The sequence below is a fragment of the Euleptes europaea genome, chromosome 7 (genome assembly GCF_029931775.1).
Source record: "Euleptes europaea isolate rEulEur1 chromosome 7, rEulEur1.hap1, whole genome shotgun sequence".
Lineage (NCBI taxonomy): Eukaryota > Metazoa > Chordata > Lepidosauria > Squamata > Sphaerodactylidae > Euleptes > Euleptes europaea.
In genome coordinates, this window is record NC_079318.1 from 5,901,138 (window position 1) to 5,923,139 (window position 22,002).

A 22,002-nucleotide genomic window follows, 5' to 3' on the forward strand; every position below is an offset into this window, starting at 1 on the left:
GCACCTAGCAAAAGACCTTGCATTTTTGTTAATATTTTTGTTATTGTCTGTGTCACCATCCATGTGGACTTGTTTGGTTGTGCTTGTTATTTTTGTATGCTTGTACATAACACTGTATGTTTAAATGTATAGTTGTATTTAGACACTACAAGATAAATAGTGGTTGCACTTAACAGTAATTGTTATTGTACATTTTTGTCCCCCCTGTACTGATTTCCTAATCTCCTGATAGTAGTACAGTGGTGTCTTTTTCTCCTACTAACTTCCAGGTGGTGGCAGGAGATCTCCCTCTATTACAACTGATCTCCAGCCGATAGAGATCAGTTCCCCTGGAGAAAATGGCCACTTTGGCAAATGGACTCTATGGCATTGAAGTCCCTCCCCAAACCCTGCCTTCCTCAGGTCTCCGCCCCAAAAACCTCCCACCGGTGGTAAAGAGGGACCTGGCAACCCTACATTCAGTCCACCTTTCTCTCCAATAAAGTGTTTCCAGTTGAACAACAGCCTGGTTTATTGCAGAGTTTTGCTGAAACAATCCCTATAAACATCGGTCCAAACCTGTTTGTTCATTTAATTTATTAGCAAGCCCTGTTTCTCAACAGCCTCTACTAGCAAGTTGATAGGGCCACCTGAATGACCAAAATAGCAAGTCATGGGAAATAGGTGGATTCCTATTTTCTAATCTGGCCATCAAATGCTTTTCAAGAAAGCAGGTAATCAAAGTAATCTAAACAACAGGCGTGATACATGATTAAGAAACCATACCAGTAGGTCTGGTCTGTGCCTGCCTACCTAGGAGGCCATCTGGGAACCTTATGTCTGTAACTGTGAGTTCCAGAATGGAAAAAGGCTGACAATATATGCAATTGATTATAAACTAAAGCTAGCAAAATAAAGGAATTGGGATATGCCTTTTTTCATTGATTGGGTAAAATGGAATTACTAAATAGGGCTCAAATATACACGTTCTAAAAGCTCTTCAGGCCATTTCACAGAACCTCTTGACTTGGAATAGTTCCCACCAAACTATGTATCACTAGTGCAGGCACCAGGTAGAAACCAGTACAAAATGAGAGTAAGAGGGAACCGGCACACTATCTCTCTCTCTTATGCCTAATTAAATTTCTTACAAGTACCATCTTTCTCAAGGGGCTTGGAGCAGAAACTAGAAACCACCATTTTGTTCACTTTCTTCCCAGTTTTCAGTATCAACCCATACCAGCTTACTTCCACTCTTAATAAAGAGATAAGCAGACTCCCCAAACTTGATCCCTACACGTGACAGAGAACATAAACACAGGAAATCAAAACACCGTTCATTTTTTAGTACTTTCAATTTAAATCTTAATATAACAACTGAGGTCATTTATGCATGGTCGCTTTAACCTCCTTTATTCCCCGTTTCAGCCAGGATCAAAGTAACCCGGGTTGGGGAAAACTTTATGCATTGGCTGGAATGATCAGGGACGAAACTGTGTGCTAATGAAGGCATGAATACAGAAAAGCAGTCTCCCAAGTTCAAATCAAGTCCCACCCCTTTAAATGCTGCTTTGTAATTGGCTGACTTCGCAGTACTCGCCCTGAGAGAAGATCTCCTTCCCCCCAGACCCAACTGCAGCATAAAAAAGCATTTGAAGAACAAAAAACAAAAAAACAGAGCAATCTGAAAGAGTGGGGGGGGGGGGAGAAATCCAAGCCTCGCTTTAAAAAAGCCTTTCTTTTGCTCAGAAAGAGCTCCAAGGAAGTAGGAAGCACTTGAATCCCTGCCTCTTTACACACTGCTTCGTGATTGGCTGTGAGAGAAGCCAATCTTCTATGCTTCCCCTGTTTGGTTATCTGCATGCTGCCTTGAAGAGGGGTTTGGAAAAGGGTGGTGCAAAGCTCAACCCGAGAATGGAGTATGCATGCTCTGTGACTCTGGAATGAGCCAGGATGGTTTAATTCGGGCCAGAAGAGGAATGAGAAAAGCCGGGTTCATTTTGCGTTGAAACAGCATTGAGCTTCCAAGGAATGAGGTAACGTGCATACTGAAAAATTTCATCCTGGCTGAAACAGGGAATAAAGGAGGGTAAAGCAACCATGCATAAATGACCACAAGCTCATGCAGCTTTGACTTCCTTTGTCTGTTTTATGTCCTAGTTGAGACATGAGCCAATATGCAAAAACGTTTTCGACAAAAAGCGCAAGCCATTCAATTCTCTGAAACAACGACTACAAGGAACTGAAATTCCAACAGTAAAGAAGAAGCCACCACCAAAGGTATTTTCAAATTAAACATCTGATCACCATTCAAATACATTCGGGCAAGTGGATGCCAACAAGCATTCCTATATTCTGATATTGCAGGAGACAAATGGTTTTGGAGGAAAAAAGTTTTTTTTTACACAGAGAAAGGTGAGATATGTGAGGGGCGGGGGTGTGTGGACAGTAGAGGTTAGTATAACACAGAGCTGTAGCTAACCCTTTTTGACACAGTTTCTCTTTTATGCAAGTGCAGACCTTTGCCTGATGGATCATTAAATGTTTCTTTTAACTTGCACACCATCTTAATAGCCAAAATTTCTACATTGACTGAGGGATGGTGCTGGAGGGCCTTTCAGGGATAGTTGCTCTGAGCACCTTTTACAAAAGCATTTGGCTTTTACCGAGTACTAATTGATCTAGGTGACAATAAATGTGCCCATTTTGTGATGTGCAACTGAAATAAAAACTGAACACAAGTCTCATAACTCATTGTGGCCTGCCAGGTGCTTCACAACAACTCCCCTCTCTGTCTCTCTCTCTCACACACACACATGGTTTTGCAGTCCCAGGCAGGAAGCTAAAAAGGATATTCCTTATTCTTTGGTGGGCCATCATACATGGGTGCTAGACGTTCTGATTTGCCAGATTTGCAGGCTTCATGTAAGGAGTCTCACTAAAAATATTGTGCAATGCCTGCTGTGTCCACCTACTCATCCTACTCAATGGGACAGGGTAAAAGCTGGAATGGCCTAGAATGGGAATTAAACAAATAATACCACAGCAAAAAACAGTGGCATGCCTTTCAGGGGCTCCAGAACAATATTTTAGAAATCGAAACAAGGCAAGAGAGCGCATTTATTAACCCTTTCCAGGCCAAAATGCCTCCGGAACCACACAAAATGGCCCAGAACAGCCCGGAACGGGCATTAAACAAATAATACCACAGCAAAAAACAGTGGCATGCCTTGCAGGGGCTAAAGAACAATATTTTAGAAATAAAAACGCGGAGAGAGCGCACATTTATTAACCCTTCACAGGCCAAAATGCCTCAGGAACCGCACAAAATGGCTCGGAACGGGCCTCAAACAAATAATACCACAGCAAAAAACAGTGGCATGTCTTTCAAAGGCTCCAGAACAATATTTTAGAAATAAAAACGCAGAGAGAGTATGCATTTATTAACCCTTTCCAGGCCAAAATGCCTCCGGAATAGCACAAAATGGCCCGGAACAGGCATTAAACAAATAATACCACAGCAAAAAACAGTGGCATGCCTTACAGGGGCTCCAGAACAATATGTGAGAAATCAAAACGTGGAGAGAGCGCAAATTTATTAACCCTTTCCAGGCCAAAATGCAGCTGGAATGGAACAAAATGGCCCGGAACGGGCATCAAACAAATCATACCACAGCAAAAAAACAGTGGCATGCCTTCCAGGGGCTCCAGAACAATATTTTAGAAATCAAAACGCAGAGAGAGCTTGCCTTTATTAACCCTTTCCAGGCCAAAATGCCTCCAGAAAGACCCAAAATGGCCCGGAACAGCCCGGAACGGGCATTCAGGAAATCATACCACAGCAAAAAACAGTGGCAGGACTTTCAAAGGCTCCAGAACAATATTTTAGAAATCATAACGCGGAGAGAGCGTGCATTTATTAACCCTTTCCAGGCCAAAATGACACCGGAACAGCTCAAAATGCCTCCTGAATGGTGCAAAATGGCCCGGATGGGCATTAAACAAATTATATGCCTTGCAGGGGCTATAGAACAATATTTTAGAAATAAAAACGCGGAGAGCGCGCATTTATTAACCCTTCACAGGCCAAAATGCCCGGAACGGGCATTAAACAAATCATACCACAGCAAAAAACAGTGGCATGCCTTGCAGAGGCTAAAGAACAATATTTTAGAAATAAAAATGCGGAGAGCGCGCATTTATTAACCCTTCACAGGCCAAAATGCCCGGAACGGGCATTAAACAAATCATACCACAGCAAACAACAGTGGCATGTCTTGCAGTGGTTGCAGAACAATATTTTAGAAATAAAAACACAGAGAGAGCGTGCATTTATTAACCCTTTCCAGGCCAAAATGTCTCCGGAACGGCACAAAATGGCCCGGAACGGGCATTAAACAAATAATACCACAGCAAAAAACAGTGGCATGCCCTGCAGGGGCTCCAGAACAATATTTTAGAAATCAAAACGGGGAGAAAATGTGCATTTATTAACCCTTTCCAGGCCAAAATGCCTCCGGAACCACACAAAATGGCCCAGAACGGGCATTAAACAAATCATACCACAACAAAAAACAGTGGCATGTCTTGCAGTGGTTGCAGAACAATATTTTAGAAATAAAAACACAGAGAGCGTGCATTTATTAACCCTTTCCAGGCCAAAATGCCTCTGGAATGGCCCAAAATGGCTCCGGCACAAAATGGCCCGGATCGGCCATTAAACAAATCATACCACAGCAAAAACAAGTGGCATGTCTTGCAGGGGCTCCAGAACAATATTTTAGAAATAAAAATGCGGAGAGAGCGTGCATTTATTAACTCTTTCCAGGCCAAAATGCCTCTGGAACGGCCCAAAATGGCCCGGAACAGCATGCAACGGGCATTAAACAAATCATTCCACAGCAAAAAACAGTGGCATGCCTTGCAGGGGCTAAAGAACAATATTTTAGAAATCAAAACGGGGAGAGAGTGCGCATATATTAACTCTTCCCTGGCCAAAATGCCTCCGGAAAGGCCCAAAATAGCCCAGAACCGGCATTAAACAAAACATACCACAGCAAAAAACAGTGGCATGTCATGCAGGGGTTCCAGAGCAATATTTTAGAAATCAAAACGCAAAGAAAGCGTGCATTTATTAACCCTTTCCAGGCCAAAATGCCTCCAGAATGGCCCAAAATGGCCCGGAACAGCCCACAACGGGCATTAAACAAATAATTCCACAGCAAAAAACAGTGGCATGCCTTGCAGGGGCTTACAGTGGCATGCCTTACAGACACTTCAGAACTATATTTGGAAACCAAAAGGACGGCAGATCCTCCATGCGAATGTCCGCGAAGGTGTCTGGGAGTTGCCAGTGCAGTGACGCTGGCCGTTGCCCTCGCGACCTCCATTCTGGCTCTGCCACCAATGTGGGAGCTGTCCAGCCACTGACTCTCTGCCTCACGTGGAGATGGCAGCAGAAGCGCCCCTTCAATGGGCTCCCACATCCCTCCCCGGGGTCTGGGATTGCCATGGCAGCCCTCAATCCATCCGCCGCTCCCCCGCCACCAAGACAAGAGTCAGGAGGCGTTGCCTTCAGCGACAGCAGTTTTATTGGGAGGCAACGGGCCTTGGGGAGTGGGAGCACAGACAGGAGGCGGAGCAAGTAGATGGTGGGGAATGAGGTGCCCTTCCCATGGCTCCGTGCCTACCCGCCCTACATTTGCATCACCAGTGGCAGTGAGGTATCAGTCCTCGGTGCTGGCAAGTACAACTGCCATGCAGCCACCCATCTGAACACATCGTGCCTTCCCTGATGTTCAGTGTGCCCTCCGTCATCCCCACATAGTCCTCCTGCCACCCCCTTGTGCCTATACAGGTGGGAGCCCTCAATGGCTGTATGGCAGCACCCCCTGGGCCACCAACTGGAAGCCACCTCATGCACCGGCTGCTCTCAGCGCTGGAGGCCACAGATTGGCAAAGGGGGCAATGGCCACTCACGGCAAGAGGGTGGCTGCAAGCTTTGCCTTTGAACCAAGGGAAAGGTGGTCCCCAAAAGGGGGTAGGTCTGCCAGCGTCCAAGCTTGGAGGTGCCACACATAAGCCAACGCACTTCTGCTCGGCGGGGCAGGGGCTGACAGATAGTTCCGTCGGCCCCATTTTTTACTTGGGTCTGCCTTCGAGACTCTCTAGCCAATGGGGCGAGACACAGGAACTGAATTTCAGGCCTTTGCTGGTTTGTCAGGCCTTTGCTGGTTGCTTGACATGAGTAGGCCAGCCTCTGGCTCCGTGTCAAGACCTTGGTTCTCATGCCTGTAAACTCTGTGTACAATTTCATCCATCCTGTTTTCCACAGCTGTGTAATATTTAGTCTACACTTCCTGGGAAGACCTTATCTCGGGGTTGCCTCGCTTTTACTTTCACAGGCTAGAGTGCTTTTAAATGTAACCTGCCAATGTGGCGCCATTAGCAGCCTTCTTCTGTTTGATGACAGTCAGTTCTTTTACTCTACCTTTTTGCTCCTAATAAAATATTACTGCTTCAGGACTACCTGCCTGGACGAGTTTGCTTATGGGATGCTAGGGGTAGACGCCTGATCCTGACACTGCACATCTGTACAGATGGCTGTTCCTGTGAGTGTGCAGGCCCCGGCCATCCCCGTGGCTGTGCCTTGGGTCGTCCAAGCTAGGAAGGCAGCAAGACCCATGGAGCCTGATTGAGCAGTGAGGTAGCCACCTGTGTGGAGACGCCTGGCCGAGATGTCATGGTGGCTCGACTGCTGGGGTTTTTCAGGGTGCAGGGAGCAGGGGAGTAGTGCGGGCCACCCCCCCCCCCCCGATGGACGCCGCTTGCACTGGGAGGTTGCGTCCGCGAGCATCCCTGCACCAAAGGACACCTCCAGCTCCATACAAATGTCCACAAGGATGGCTGGGAGCTGCCAGCACTGCAATGCCAACCCATGCCCTCTGCAGCTTCTCTAGGGCTTGCCAGCCACTGTCGGAGCTGCCCAGCGCTGAACCCCAGCCTCCCCAGAGAGCCCTTAGCAGGCGCTGTCCAATGTGCAGAGACACCACCAGAGGACCCCCGTTCATGGCTGCAGCCAGCATTAAAGTGCGGTTCTGCATGGACAGAGTGCTGTGGTGGCCCCCAGCCCTCCCACCACTCCCCTGCCAACAAGGCACCCACCGAGAAGATGCGGTCAGACAGGAAAGCTTATGGATTGGGAGGCCAAGACCGTGGAAGAAGCCACAGGGGTGCATGGTGGTTTGATAAGGGCTGTCAGCCACCATGATCTCAGGGCCAACATCCCGCTTCTCCCGGCAATGCAAAACACCAACCCATGGACCCTTGGCCACTCCGCTCCCCATGGGGAGTCCGCTGCCCCCCTTATGCCAATAGGTCGCATGACCACACGGGGATGGGCTGCGGTGGGGAGTAAGTGGCCATGGGCTCTCAGTGGAAGCACTTTTGGCTACAAAATTCAGGAATGCACAGTTTGTGTGTTAAATTGTATGTTCATACTTCTTTCTATTAATATGCCACATATGTGGACTTTTTGGTAGCATGCAAATGTATTTGAAAGGCAAAGGATTACTCAGGTAACTATTCTTTAAACATGCTGTGCATGTGATTCTGCTGCCTGGAAGTTCACTTAATGTAGCTGATAAAGTGGCCTGGAACAAGGGTTACCAACAGGTCTGGAGAAAAATGTCTTGTCCCTTTAATAAAGGAAATAAGCATGAAAAGCTTAATGGCATGGAGTTAAATTACATCCCCAGCAGATATGTTTCTACAATTTTTAGGAATACCCATTTGCAGAAAAATCTGAAAAGTGGGATTTAAAATGGGGGTTGTGCATTTGAGTGTAAAGTGCTGTCAAGTCACAGCCAACTTATGGGGATCCTAATTAGGAGCTCAAAGCAAGTGAGAAGCAGAGGTGGTTTGCCATTGCCTTCCTCTGCAAAGTCTTTCTTGGTGGTCTGTCATCCAAGTACCAACCCTCCTTAGCTTCTGAAATTTGATGACATCCAATGTCATCTTCCCTCCCCAAAATGGGGGTTACAATCCATCCAAATTAGCCATCAACATTTCCACTTGCTCAAATATCACATGAAAATGGTCTGAAATGTTGGGTTGCCTAGTACCTGAAGATCCCCTTGCAAAGGTAGGGTTGACCTAAGAGAGGGCTATGGAAAGGACGGTTGGGCAAATTACAGGAGGGGAGAACAATACAGGATTGGGTGGGAGTGGCAGGCACCAGGGTCTTCTGTGGTGGGTCAGGGCTGAAAGGGCCTCTGGGCATGCTTTCAATGCCAAGCACCCCCCCTGCAACTGTCCAGTGGTAGCTTGGGGCTTAAGGCATGGCCTCAACCTAATGAGGGTCAACTGGCTGGAGGCTACACAGTGCAGAGCCAGGGGTTCTGTGGAAGGGGTGAATGGGTATTTCCCCTCCCCAAGAGTTTTTGCAGGTCCCCTACTTGCACATCAGTCAATTTGTTAAAGTTCCACAAGACCAAGTACAGTATTTAACCAGCTAACAATAAAAAAGAGATGCCATATGAACGTATATAAACAACTGAACAGCTGAAACTACTTTAAGCATTGCTCTCCACAGCCAGTCATGAATACATGAACACATGAAGCTGCCTTATACTGAATCAGACCCTTGGTCCATCAAAGTCAGTATTGTCTACTCAGACCGGCAATGGCTCTCCAGGGTCTCCGGCAGAGGTCTTTCACATCACCTACTTGCCTAGTCCCTTTAACTGGAGATGCTGGGAATTGAACCTGGGACCTTCTGCATGCCAAGCAGATGCTCTACCACTGAGCTATGGCCCTTCCTCTACTCAGACTGGCAGTAGTTGTCTCAGGTTTTCTAACACAGATATTCTTTAATCCGGCTTGCAGCAATTCTTCTTGAACTGGACATGCCAAAGGTTGAACCTTCTGTAGTATCTTGAATCAAGGGATTGTAGCCCCTTCTGTAGGGCCACCTAGAACCGTGTTGGCGAACTATGGCACACGTGCCGACTCCGGCACGCGTAGCCCTCTCTGCCGGCACGCATGGCTCCCACCCCCTTCCCTGCACTCCCCGCCGCCCAGCTGGGCAGCTGGGGCTTTGAACCGCGGTGCGCTGCTGCGCGGAGCGGTTAAAAACTCCCGCCCCCTTCCCTGCACTCCCCACTGCCCAGCTGGGCAGCTGGGGCTTTGAACCGCGCTGCGCTGCCGCGCGGAGCGGTTCAAAGCTCCCGCCCCCTTCCCTGCACAAAGGTTTGGCACTTTGCAATAAATAAGTGGGTTTTGGGTTGCAGTTTGGGCACTCGGTCTGTAAAAGGTTCGCCATCACTGACCTAGAATATACTATCTTAATTCAGGCAGTGGGTGAGAATGAACGTGAGTGCAATAATAAAGGGAAGGTGGGGAGGATGTGCCTTGTGTACAGTGGATGGAAGTGAATAACTGCTGTCTTTTGAGTTGATTAGAAATCTGCATGAAGCTTTGATATTTGAAGAGGGATTTGACAAAAGGGACAGCAGGTGCCCAGAGAGATGCATTTGTGCATCTCCTGGGATTTCCCCTGCTTGTCTCTAATTTTTCCCAAATCTGCTTGGCCGCAAATTTGTGAGAAAGATCTCAGCAAACCCTGGATGGCTGTAATGTGAGTAGAATTTTGCCAGGCCAACCCACACAACAGCCATCTTACCTACCCCTGTCCCCGGAAGCAGTAGTTCACTCCCTCTGGCACCATGACTCTTCTTATCAGCACATGGACATCATTATACAATCTTATGTTATAACAATGTATCTAGCTGATTCTCTGAATTTCCAGCTTTCATGTTTAACAAGTAAGTCTCTAGCCCGTTTCATTGCAGAGATATAAGTGGAAAACATATTTGCAACAAAAGTAGCTAGACACTTAAAAAAAAGACATCTGGGAATTTGAAGAATCAGAGAGACACACTGTCATATCATAATGATATACTCAACTGCTATTTTAAAAATGAAAGATGAACATTCTGAGGGCATTTTGACCCAGAAAGGGTTAATAAATGCATACTATTTCTGAGTATTGGTTTCTAAATATTGTTCTGGAGGGCTTTCAACACATCCCAGTTTTTTGTGGTCCTGTTATTAGTTTAATGTCCGTTCCGGGCCATTCCGGAGGCATTTTGGCCTGGAAAGGGTTAATAAAGGCGTGCGCTCTCCGCGTTTTGATATCTAAAATATTGTTGTGGAGCCCCTGCAAGGCATGCCACTGTCTTTTGCAGAATTATAATTTGTTTAATTCCTGTTCTGGGCCTATCCGAGATGTTCCAGAGGCATTTTGGCCTGGAAAGGGTTAATAAATGCATGTTCTCTCCGTGTTTTGGTTTCTAAAATATTGTTCTGGAGCCCCTGCAGGGCATGCCACTGTTTTTTGCTGTGGTATGATTTGTTTAATGCCCGTTCCGGGCCATTTTGGGCCTATCCTGAGGCATTTTGGCCTGTGAAGGGTTAATAAATGTGCGCTCTCTCTCTCTCTCCCCCCCCCCGTTATGATTTCTAAAATATTGTTCTGGAGCCCCTGCAGGGCATGCCACTGTTTTTTGCTGTGGTATGATTTGTTTAATGCCCGTTCCAGGCCATTTTGTGCCATTCCGGAGGCTTTTTGGCCTGTGAAGGGTTAATAAATGCATGTTCTCTCCCCGTTTTGATTTCTAAAATATTGTTCTGGAGCTTCTGCAAGGCATGCCACTGTTTTTTGCTGTGGTGTTATTTGTTTAATGCCCGTTCCGGGCCATTCCGGGCTGTTCTGGAGGCATTCTGGCCTGGAAAGGTTTAATAAATGCATGTTGTCTCCCCGTTTTGATTTCTAAAATATTGTTCTGGAGCCCCTGCAGGGCATGCCACTGTTTTTTGCTGTGGTATTATTTGTTTAATGCCCGTTCCGGGCCATTTTGGCCCTTCCGGAGGCATTTTGGCCTGTGAAGGGTTAATAAATGTGCGCTCTCTCCCCGTGTTTATTTCTAAAATATTGTTCTGGAGCCCCTGCAAGGCCTGCCACTGTTTTTTGCTGTGGTATGATTTGTTTAATGCCCGTTCCGGGCCATTGTGTGCGGTTCTGGAGGCATTTTGGCCTGGAAAGGGTTAATAAAACCGCGCGCTCTCTCTCCACGTCTTGATTTCTAAAATATTGTTCTGGAGCCTCTGCAAGGCATGCCACGGTTTTTTGCTGTGGTATTATTTCTTTAATGCCCGTTCTGGACCATTTTTTGACGTTCCGGAGGCATTTATTTTCTCTTTTTCTCTTTTTCTCTTTTTCTCTTTCTCTCTCTCTCTCTCTCTCTCTCTCTCTCCCCCCCCCCCCCCCGCGTTTCTAAAATATTGTTCTGGAGCCCTTGCAAGGCATGCCACTGTTTTTTGCTGTGGTATGATTTGTTTAATGTCCGTTCCGGGCCGTTCCAGCATTTACCCCGTCCCCTACTTAACTGTGTCCTTCCCTATGCAAACAAGACAATGGTAAATATGTCAGCTTTTTCTCTAGAACTATAAGAAGCTTGCCGTGCTCCATTAAACTGACTTCATTTTCCACAGCAAATTTTAACCTCTAGTCTTTACAGATTAGCTCCTAGTTCCTCCACTTCTCATCATCTCTCTGTATTCTCCTCTTTTACTCTCTGCCCAATATGAGGTAATTTTCTGTCAGCCTGTTCTGGTCCTTTCCGTTACTCTGCTTTCCAGGGGTACAGACCTCATGAAATCCTTACAGATACTTCCAATATTAATTAATTAAACTTGTTGCCACTGCCAGGCATACAGGGGTTTTGCTAGAAAGAGGTAGGGGTGGAGCAATGCCCTTATCTGTACCTATTCTAGTAATGATCCATGCCAGCTTGCAATTAAATACTATATTAAAGCTATGGTGACTTCAGAACTTCAATGCCTCTGCTTGTTATAGTGACTTCTACCACACAGGGGTGAAAGTAACTCACCAATACTGCCTCTTTCAGAGGGCTTGAAGCAGAAGATAGGAAGTACTATGCTGGCCACTTTCTAAGTGGTGAGGCATAGTAGCCCATATCAGCTAACTTCCACACCTGCTATCAGGCTATTCCCTGTGCTTTGAGTGATATGTGTATCATAACATCCATGTATCAGGTCAGCTTCTTTCAGACTCATTTATGTCCCTTTCTCAAAACCATATTGCTCCCACAAAGCATGTCCTGAAATACAAAAGCCTCATTTTCCTTCCTCCCCTATTCCATTATCACAACTGTACCCATTCCTGAGTCCTCTGTCATCCTCCCTTCTATCATATAACCCTTCTAAGAAAACAGGTTTTGTGGACATGAACTCTAGCATTTCTTTCTTCAGTAGATGTCCAAGCACAGTACTAGCACAGAAGAAATGGTAGTGATGTACCCACTGTATGAATACCAAAGATGTACATATATATTTTGGAAGTAGTTGGCCTTGGAAGATTCTGTGTGTGTGTGAGAGAGAGAGGGGGGGGGCAGAGAGAGACAGAGAGAGAGAGAATCTGAGGGAGGGGCCACAGCAATTGTATGCTTAAGAGGATGGAAAATTAGTTATAAAATGATATGCTTTCTGCATTACTATCCTAATTTGGAATCAATAGACGAAGTATCTATTTTCCAGCTACCTTGGAGCCCTTGTTTTTGATAGAAAGGGTAGGATAGAAAAAATGTGTTCTTAGTCCTAGTTTAATGGCATTAAACCTCTTGACACCCCCCCTGCAATAATGTAGTGCTGTTGTCTTTGTTTGATAAACAGCTACATTTGGTGTAGATTCACGTTTTCTTTTCAGAACCAAGAGAAAAAATCTAACTGGAGACAACAGCATGAGAACTTCATTACTGCAATCAGAGCTGCCAAGCTTGCCACTATAGCCATGAAAGAAGGCAGGCCCCTGCCGCCACCCCCTCCTCCAACCATTAATCCAGGTAATCTACTTGCCCACAGGCACTGACAGTGTGGTACAGTGGTTAGAGCATCAGATAGGACTAGGGGGACCTGGACTCAAACCCCTACACAAGTTTGGCATGTGTGTGTGTGTGTGTGTGTGTGTGTGTGTGTGTACACAGACAGACAGACAATTATTTTTCTTCCAGCTGCATAACTTGATTTTTAGATCTGGCCCTGTTTCATTATGACAGGTATGTATGGATTGAATGTAGTACCACAATCCTCAAACTGCTTGTTAAATATCCTCCAAACTTCAAAACAATTGTAAGGATTAAGTATGAGTGCTGTGTAAATGTGATGCACACACTGTATTTTATCTTTTACAATCACATATTTTAAGTCAATGGAATTTAAATAGCAGTTCAGAGGGCTGGAAACATCTTCTTAAATGAAACCTTTGGAAAGTATCAGTTGCACCGAAAAAGTACCCAGACATCAGTCATTATAACAACCTACAATTTGCAGCTGGTCCATCTGAAATGAGAAAAAAGCTAATTATTTAAACTCTATATATGACCAACGTACATAATTTCAAACATAATGAACTTTGCCCTCCATACAGCTGCTTATTCGTTCATTTTTGATTTCTCACTGAGTGTTTGCACATTTATGTTTACCCGCATGTATGAGTTGAACATTTGTATTAGTCCGTGCTAAGAATGCCTGGCAACAAATGTCTATACTGCTTTCAGCAAAATAGATACACTAGTTTACAACAATACTGATAGCATCTCTCATGTGTCACCAGAATTGTTTGTTTAATAACCCTTGTTCCCTTGTTACATCCAGATTACATTCAGTGCCCTTACTGCATGAGAAGGTTTAATGAGGCTGCTGCAGAAAGGCACATCAATTTCTGCAAAGAACAAGCAGCCAGGCGGGCCTTTGCGCCAGGCCAGAAAGGAGCCAAACAGGCCCCCGTAAGTAATACAGTATTGAAGACTACTTATTTTTCATTTTATCCCATGAGAGCCAGCATGGTGTTAGTGGTTAAGAATGGTGGTTTGGGGACTTCCGGTGGCTGAGCTGATCCCGGCGCTTGTCTCTTGAGAGAGCTCTCAAGAGAATCCAAGATACGTTCTAATAGGAGTGATTTATTTCACTCCAACCCAGTCCTAATTAGTGGATTGGGATACAGGAATTCCTCTGCAGCCTGAAGATAGCAGTTTGACGCCCATACTCTCCGAGGGAGCTTTTTTAAGTCCCCCGGAGGTGTGGAGACTGTCCTGCTTGGCATTGAGGGGAGAAAACATCGCCGTGAGCGTTTTCTTTGGCATCTGGCCAGGATCTCCACCACCTATTACCAACTTATCAACTAATTAACAAACAAATACCTCACTATCTGAAGTCTATGTGAGTCACAAGAATACTTTCGCTTTTACCGGGAATAGAAGAGCAGCCTGGCTGTTAGAAATAATTGGGAACTCCGCACTCTCCCCACCCCCATAAAAAAACTGACTGGCTGAGATAAGACATTGGATAAAGCAGTAAAGAAGTTATAAATTTGGGTAGACTAAACAATTGACTTTTTGATGGACGTGACAAACACCAATTGGACTCTGTGACGTTTGAGGGAAAAGGAGCACTAAAACCCTCCCTTGGTCACCATACCTTTTCCGGGTTAGGAAGATCAGCCTGTCATGTACTCAAAATTGAAATGCCTGTCGACTCTGCAGAAGGGAAGTACAGAACTACGCATGACCAGAAACTCCCCCGGTGCATCCAATAAAAGGCTTATACTAAAAACTACAAAAAGGGGAAGACGGAAGGTCCGTGGCTGCGTCATTTCTGGCTGACTTCCTGCTTCCTGTGACTGTTGACCTAGAGCGGCCAGCAAAAAACTCGTTGGTATTTTAAACTTTGAAGAAAATCACAGTGATTGTGCTTGCTAAAAGTTAACAGTCTACCCACACCCTGGAGAAAATGGAAAAAATTCAAGATCTGTTTGCCCAGCAGTATGAGGCTTCTGCTAGATGGTGTGAACACATGTTAAAAAAACAGGAGCAGATGGCAAAGCAGATGGAATGGATGGCTGTTACAATGAATGTTGATATCCAGTTACCTAACCCAAAAATAAATGAGGAAGACCTTAAAGGCTCTATAGAATTGCCACTTGATGAAAAGAAAGACAGAGGAAATACTCGGATGAAATGGGAAATTTCAATAAGCAAAGTGCGATAATCCTGCTACCAACAATAGATTTGACAGTGAAGGACTTGGATTTGTGTCTCTATAACCTGCCTGAGGAAATCTTTAACATATGCTTGGAGGACCTAATAAGCAAGAAAATTGGAGCTGACAAGATTCCTTTACTTGAACGTGGGATGGAACAGACTACAACCTGGATTTACTATGAAGACCATCTGTATGCAGAAGAGACTTCAATAATGACCTCCAAAGATGATTTCCGATGCCTATTGCCATTGGAGGCAAGAAGGAAACACTGGAAATTCCGAGCAAAGAGACTGATATAAAAGAGTTGGGTCTTTCTTGGTGATATGATTAAAAGGAATGGGTTAAAGGGACTGGTTTAAATGGAAAGAGAATCATAATTGATATTGATTTATTAGAATATTAATGCTTAAAATAAAGAATGGGCGAACCTTGTTGGAAATTATATACATAAAATAACTATTCTTTTAAAGAATGGAAAGAGATGTTGGGTAATTCTTTTTATTATTATATAAACACCTAGCGATAATCTATAATTGGGGGGGTAAGGAGGCGTGGGGAACTTATTGTGAAAATTATTTTCTGATGGATCAACTTAAAGGATAAATTTTGATTTAATCCCATGTATATATTTTGTATAATGGCTAATTAGGATACCATAAAATTTGTATTAGATAAAACAGGAAAAGGATGATTTTTTTATATAGATGGAGATTATGGTGTTAGCAAAAGTATTTACAATTTATTTTCAGACGGAAGAAAGTGAAGGGGGAGTCATTTTTATTCGTATTAGAAATTCTATTAGACTTTAATTTACATTTATTAATTTTTATAACTGAGTAGTGACACATGTATGAGGTATTAAATGAGAAAATAATAAAAATTCTTAAAAAAAAAAAAAAAGAACGGTGGTTTGGAGCGGTGGAGTCTGACCTGGAGAACCGAGTTTGATTCCCCACTCCTCCATGTCAGCGGCGGAGGCTAATATGGTGAACTGGATTGGTTTCCCCACTCCTACACACGAAGCCAGCTGGGTGACCTTGGGCAAGTCATTCTCTCTCAGCCTCACCCACCTCACAGGATGTCTGTTGTGGGGAGGGGAAGGGAAGGTGATTGTAAGCCGGTTTGATTCTCCCTTAAGGGGCAGAGAAAGTCGGCATATAAAAAACAACTCTTCTTCTTCATCATTCTTCTTCCAGGAACATTACATATCATAGGTATTTCACTTTCATCAGTATATTCAACTTCAAAAAGAAGGTAAATATATTTGCCCAGGAAATGTGTGTTGAAAGTACAATCCATTCTCTACAAGTAATTATTTTTGCCACTTCTTTATTCCCTTGGAGTAATTCTAAGCATTGCCCTCTACCTTTTGCCATAATCCTCCTTTTGTATGTAGAATTTTAAACTCAAGTCAATGAAACATGTAATATCTATCCCCCAGGTTGGTTTGTTAAAAGTAGAACAGTTGTTTCCAAGGGTCATCTTCTATCTACAATGAACTATAGAAAAGAATGATCAAAATAAATCAGAGACAAGAGCTCCAGGGGAAAGCTCTTTGAGCTCAGAATGGAGCTATGGGATCCATCCCAGTGACGGTGAAAAGTGCCATCGAGTCACACAGCCAACTTATAGCAACCCCATAGGGTTTTCAAGGCAAGAGACATTCAGAGGTGGTTTGCCATTGCCTGCCTCTGCGTAGCTACTGAAGCGAGACGTTGGTGCTCGTAACTCACAAAGTTCAATGGGGCGAAATTCCTCGCGACTAGCCAAATTCCGGCAAGCACAATAGGCAAAGTTCTAATGCCAAACTAAAGTGAGATATTGGTGCTTGCAATTAGCAAAATTCCCACTGGCAAATCAGGCAATTCCGTCATGATTGGTAGAGTTCCGGCAGGCAAATAAGGCGATACAGGATTCTGGTAAACTCCTGTTTACATGATCTTCTTCAGTCACCCAATATATACATATGCAAGGCTTGGGTCATTTTACACAAGGTGCTGCAGAAGCTTTCCCTTGTGTGCCATAATAGGCATCGGTGCAATGTATCCCAGATGCTGATGGTGTTCTATCTCTGCAGCCATCCAGGTCATGGCATCACAGCACTGGAACATAACACAGAGCACACTTTTTAGGGAACGTGAGCAGGGCTTTGATAAAACACAATATATGTTCCAGATGCTAAGTCCGGCAGGCTGAATTACACCACACGAATGAATTTCAGCACTGCCATTCGCGCAGAGGCAAACTCCAGCAGTTTCTGTCTGTGCTGGCTCCCACTCCCTCGACCAAGAGCAATACGGAGAGAGAGGTTTTGGTAGAATCTACTAGGAATTAAGCCAAAGGATCTGAAAACCAGTATGGTAAGGTTCAAATTCCCATTCAGCACTGAAACTTTAACTGGGAGACCCTGATGCTAACTTACCTCATGCGGCTATTCTGAGAATAATACAAAATAACCTTTCTGGGCTGCTTGGAAAGAAGTGCAGTAAACTGTACTTGGTCACAAAAAGGCTGCCTGTCCTTGCTCTACAGCAGGGACAGGCAACCTTTTAAAGACAAGTGTCAAACAACAACCAGCATCTACCAATGAAGATTTTGGTGTGCTTGGCAAAGGAGATGGGGGAGAAGAGGGCTGTATCTGACCACATGCTCTGGGAGCAAAGCCAACATTGGCAGTGCTGCTAGTACTACAGGGATTTGCCTTGGGTTTGGCTGGTGGTTGTGCAGATCTGGGAGAGATTTGGGAGGATATGTTATGCCCGTTGTTTTCTCCACCCAGCAGCAGTGCCAGCTCCACAGGGGCTCTCTTTGGCTGTTTGTGTGCCAATGAAAGTGCTCTAGATTGCCAGGTGTTGTCAATCCTTCCTTTAGAATTCTTTTGTGTCTCTATTGTATTCTCTTCAGGGAAAACAAACAACTTCCAAAAAAGGACCAACCTTAACAAGTGCTGTGGGAACTCTGCTCCAGAACAAGCCACAAGAAAACACCAGTCCAAGCCAACCTGAAACAGGTCAGGGCCAAAGCATCTCAAATAAATGTTCAAAAAGAACATAGTAGAAAGAAATTCATCACAGTTCCACTGTGCATCTCAAGAGCTGGAACAAATGCTAGTTACTACTGCTGCTTCCTGAACATTCTTGCATCAGCTGCTAATCCATTATATCTGAGTTGGCCATTACAATTATGCTAATAATTTGGACAGCATTATTCAGCACACTGTGATGCTTCTTTTAGAGTTTATGATAATTTCACATTGTGTTTTGAACTGTTTAATTTTTCAAGTTTTAACTCTGGTAGCTGCCTTGGGGCATTGTTCCATCTGGGACAACTTTATATACTTTCCACCACGGCCATTTGAGTGAGAGGCAGAGGCTGGAGATTTTTAAAGGCATTTTTGCCTGCGTTTTTAATAAGCAAGGTGGGGGAGTGGGGGAAGCTAACCCATTCACGAAGCTGGCAGGGCATGGACTCGGGAGGTGGTGCGCCTCCAGAGGGTAGTGGAAACCTGCCCACAGAGCAAGCACAACTCATACAAGGATACCTTGGTATGGTAAGGTTAACAGTGATAACTTCTGTGAAGTGCTGCCAATATTGAAAATGCTACAAATACAAAAATACTGTCTGACTTTTCCAGGACCATGCTTAGAATGTATTTTTGCAGATGTGTTCACAAAAGTGTTTCTGATGGTTATATTTAAGGATATGCTGCTGAAACTTCTGCTGGACGAGCACAGAAAAAAACACCGATTCCTTATGGAAAAGAGCCTGAGTAAGAAATATTTTATTGTGTAACTCTAGGTTATATGCCTACTGGAGTTAAGCATGCTTAAGCCCTTAGCTGTTGATAGGTTTCATACACACAGCTCTGTGTTGGATTGCTTAAGGTACAATACAGAACACTATGTGCTCTCATAGTGCTCTAGCCCCTTCCCAAATTCCTGGATAGCCTCCAGATCAAGAAATCAGGGAAAATATAAAAGGGGGGGGTTACATTGACAAGGTAGAGTTTTCAAGCATGAAACTTGCTTTTACAGTTCTGGATGCCTTTTAAAGTGATTTAATCACCTCAATACTTGTTTCTTCTGTTTTGTGAAGCGCAATGTACTTGAAGAGAGCCAGTGTGGTGTAGTGGTTAAGAATGGTGGAGTCTGATCTGGAGAACCAGATTTGATTCTTCACTCCTCCATATGAACGGCGGAGGCTAATCTGGTGAACTGGATTTGTTTCCCCACTCCTACACACGAAGTCAGCTGGGTGACCTTGGGCAAGTCACTCTCTCTCAGCCTCACCTACCTCACAGGGTGTCTGTTGTGGGGAGGGAGGTGATTGTAAGCCAATTTGATTCTCCCTTAAATGGCAGAGAAAGTCGGCATATAAAAACTCTTCTTCTTCTTGACAGTTGGAGCCCATTTCATATCCTTTTTACTTCATACACTCTCCAGCATGTGCAAACTCATCCCCAAATTGTTTTGTGTATTCTTATGTAAAACCTTTTTCAGCTACTTTAAGTGTTTGGTTCTGTTTGCAGCCCTTTCCCTTCTGGTATGAAGTATCACTGTTTCTAAATCCTGTTGTGGTGACCACAATGTATTACTTTACTGTTATCCAGGATACAGTTATCCAGGATATTACTACACAGAATACATCTGTAGGAGGGTTTCTGATGATGCTCAGCTGTAACGTATCTAATCCTTAGTGAAAGGGGTCTCAATAGGGCATCCAATCAACTCGCTGCTCAATGCAAAAATAAAATAAAATCTGAAAAGCCTGACATATCAGTAATACATACCAACTAATACTAGAGACCAATTTTACAGACTGAGGAAAACAGCCCCTGTCTGAAGTGGTGCCTATACAGGCACATACTGAGTATATTTTATTTCACAGACCAAGAAAACAAATACTCTACTGTCTTCAGGGTTCCAGCACAGAGCAGGAAATAGGACAGCAAGCCACCCAGGGCTTTGCATGGCAGCAAAGTACTGTATTTTTTGAGGTAGTTACCTGGAGGAGCCCTGCAAATGACATCCAGCATCTCATGAAACTTGTACAATGGATCCAAATAATAAAGAATGAAATATCATGATTCTTAGAACTTGGCTCACTTTTTCCCCCTAGTGGTCTTAAATTATGGAAGTGACTCCAAACAAGACCTGCTTGTGAGGCCATTTGAGGATTTCTCTGCTAAAGTATGCTTCTCATTGTAAGAGTGGGAGGAAAATACATTATTCACACACAAATATTTGAAGCTGGGCAGACTGCAGCAGAAAGGTCATAAAAAAGAACGAGACCTTTCACAAAAGTCAGGAGGGCACTGCCCCCCCAAAATCATGGAAAAGCAAAAAGGTAAATTACATAAGAGTGCACTAAAAAAAACACCACACTGAATATTAACATTTTTTGAGCAGGGCAAGGAATTGAACCCTTATAACCATCTGGAAACCCTAGAGCTATCAGTGAATTTACAGAGGATGAATGGATGTTATACCTATATTGCAGTGCAAATCTGCTCCGCATCCCCTGCTCTATCAAATCATCCTAGTACTGCTGCACATTAAATTTGTCAGGCTGTGACTGAATATATAACTTACCAATTCTATATTTCTAGAATGAACATCAAAGGAATAAATTTTTAAGTGTGTAGTTGTATCACATAAATCAAAACCTGATGCGCATAAGCTTTTTTTGTTTGCTCCCCCACACACACCTTATCTAATAGCATGATTTTTTTAGATTGCCATATTTTGAGGTGTTAAAAATACATTTTGGTGAACTAGCAGTAAACAGGACCTTCTATGAAGCTTATAGCAAAAAGATGCAGATTACAGAACATCTTGTCCCCAATATCTCTCTGCCTACAAATATGTGAGACTAATTTATTGGCCACATTTCATCTTGCAGCACACTGAAGTAAAGTGATTCCCATCCTCCCTGCCTGGTCTCCATTCGCTGCAGCTCCCCCGACAACTACGGTTTTAGCAGTTGTGATTAAACGTTTCACACAAACGGATTCGTTTTTTGTTTTGTTTTTTGAAAGAAACCGGCAAGGCATTTATTAAAAAAGGGGGGGGGGTCACCAGAACTGCCCCCAAACCTCTTCAAATTACTTGCACAGGGGAAAACCCGCCGCCAGGCGTCCTCCGCACGGGCCACCGGCGCTCTTGTCCGCCTCAGAGAGTCCGGGAAACCGGCCGCTGTCGGTCGCTTCGGCCTCTGCAGCGCCCGGCCACGCTTCCGCTTCGGGGCGGGAGGCGCGCCAACCGCAGCCCCTCTCCTCCACCACGGCGACGAGGAGGCGGCAGAATAGGCAGGCAGCCCTGGAACGCGATGGGACGCCGGGCGGGCTGGGGCGGGGAGGGTCGCGCCGTGTCCGCGGGGGTCCTGGCGGGCGGGGCGGGCCGCCTCAGGCCTCGTCGGGCTTGTCGGCGGGGGGCCCGCAGGGCTGCAGCATCTTCTCCATGAGGTTGAAGCGGACGCGCGCCTTGCTCTCGTCCTCGGCCACGGCGAAGTAGTTGAGCAGGTCGAAGTGGCCCATGTAGGAGCAGTACGAGTCGCGGTGCTGGTTCACCAGCCACTCCCACTTGGTCGTGTCCGCGTGGCCCGTGCCGATGTACTTGGACTGCAGGTGCTCCAGCTGGCTGTGGATCGTGTAGCGGTCCGTCATCGCGAGGCGGCGGCGGCGGCGAGGGCGGCAGGCGACGCAGGGCCGGCAGGCGCGAGGAAGGGACAGGCGGCGCGCCACTTCCGGCCCACCGACGCTCAGAAAACGGCGCCCGGAAGAGCCTCCGAACGCGTCCGCCGACGCTTCCCTTTCCGCTTGAACGGCGGCCCAATCGCCATCCGCGGCGAGAAGGGAGGGCGGGACTTAGCTGGGCGGCCGCCCTTCGCCTGGAAGCACTCGTG

At 45.2% G+C, this 22,002-nt stretch overlaps 2 protein-coding genes across 2 annotated transcripts; one reads left to right on the forward strand and one right to left on the reverse strand.

Moving 5' to 3' along the window:
- The first annotated feature begins 1,069 nt into the window (after positions 1-1,069).
- Positions 1,070-21,406, forward strand: ZC2HC1B (zinc finger C2HC-type containing 1B). Its single transcript, XM_056852582.1, has 7 exons — positions 1,070-1,075; positions 2,140-2,259; positions 12,767-12,902; positions 13,714-13,844; positions 18,004-18,109; positions 20,218-20,288; positions 21,215-21,406. The coding sequence occupies exons 1-7, from the start codon at positions 1,070-1,072 to the stop codon at positions 21,404-21,406; spliced, it is 762 nt and encodes a 253-aa protein (XP_056708560.1).
- Positions 21,407-21,502: 96 nt separating this feature from the next.
- SF3B5 (splicing factor 3b subunit 5) lies at positions 21,503-21,764 on the reverse strand. The gene has a single exon (XM_056853285.1). It carries the CDS (start codon positions 21,761-21,763, stop codon positions 21,503-21,505), a length of 261 nt encoding a protein of 86 aa, XP_056709263.1. The 5' UTR covers position 21,764.
- Between the last annotated feature and the right edge of the window lie 238 nt (positions 21,765-22,002).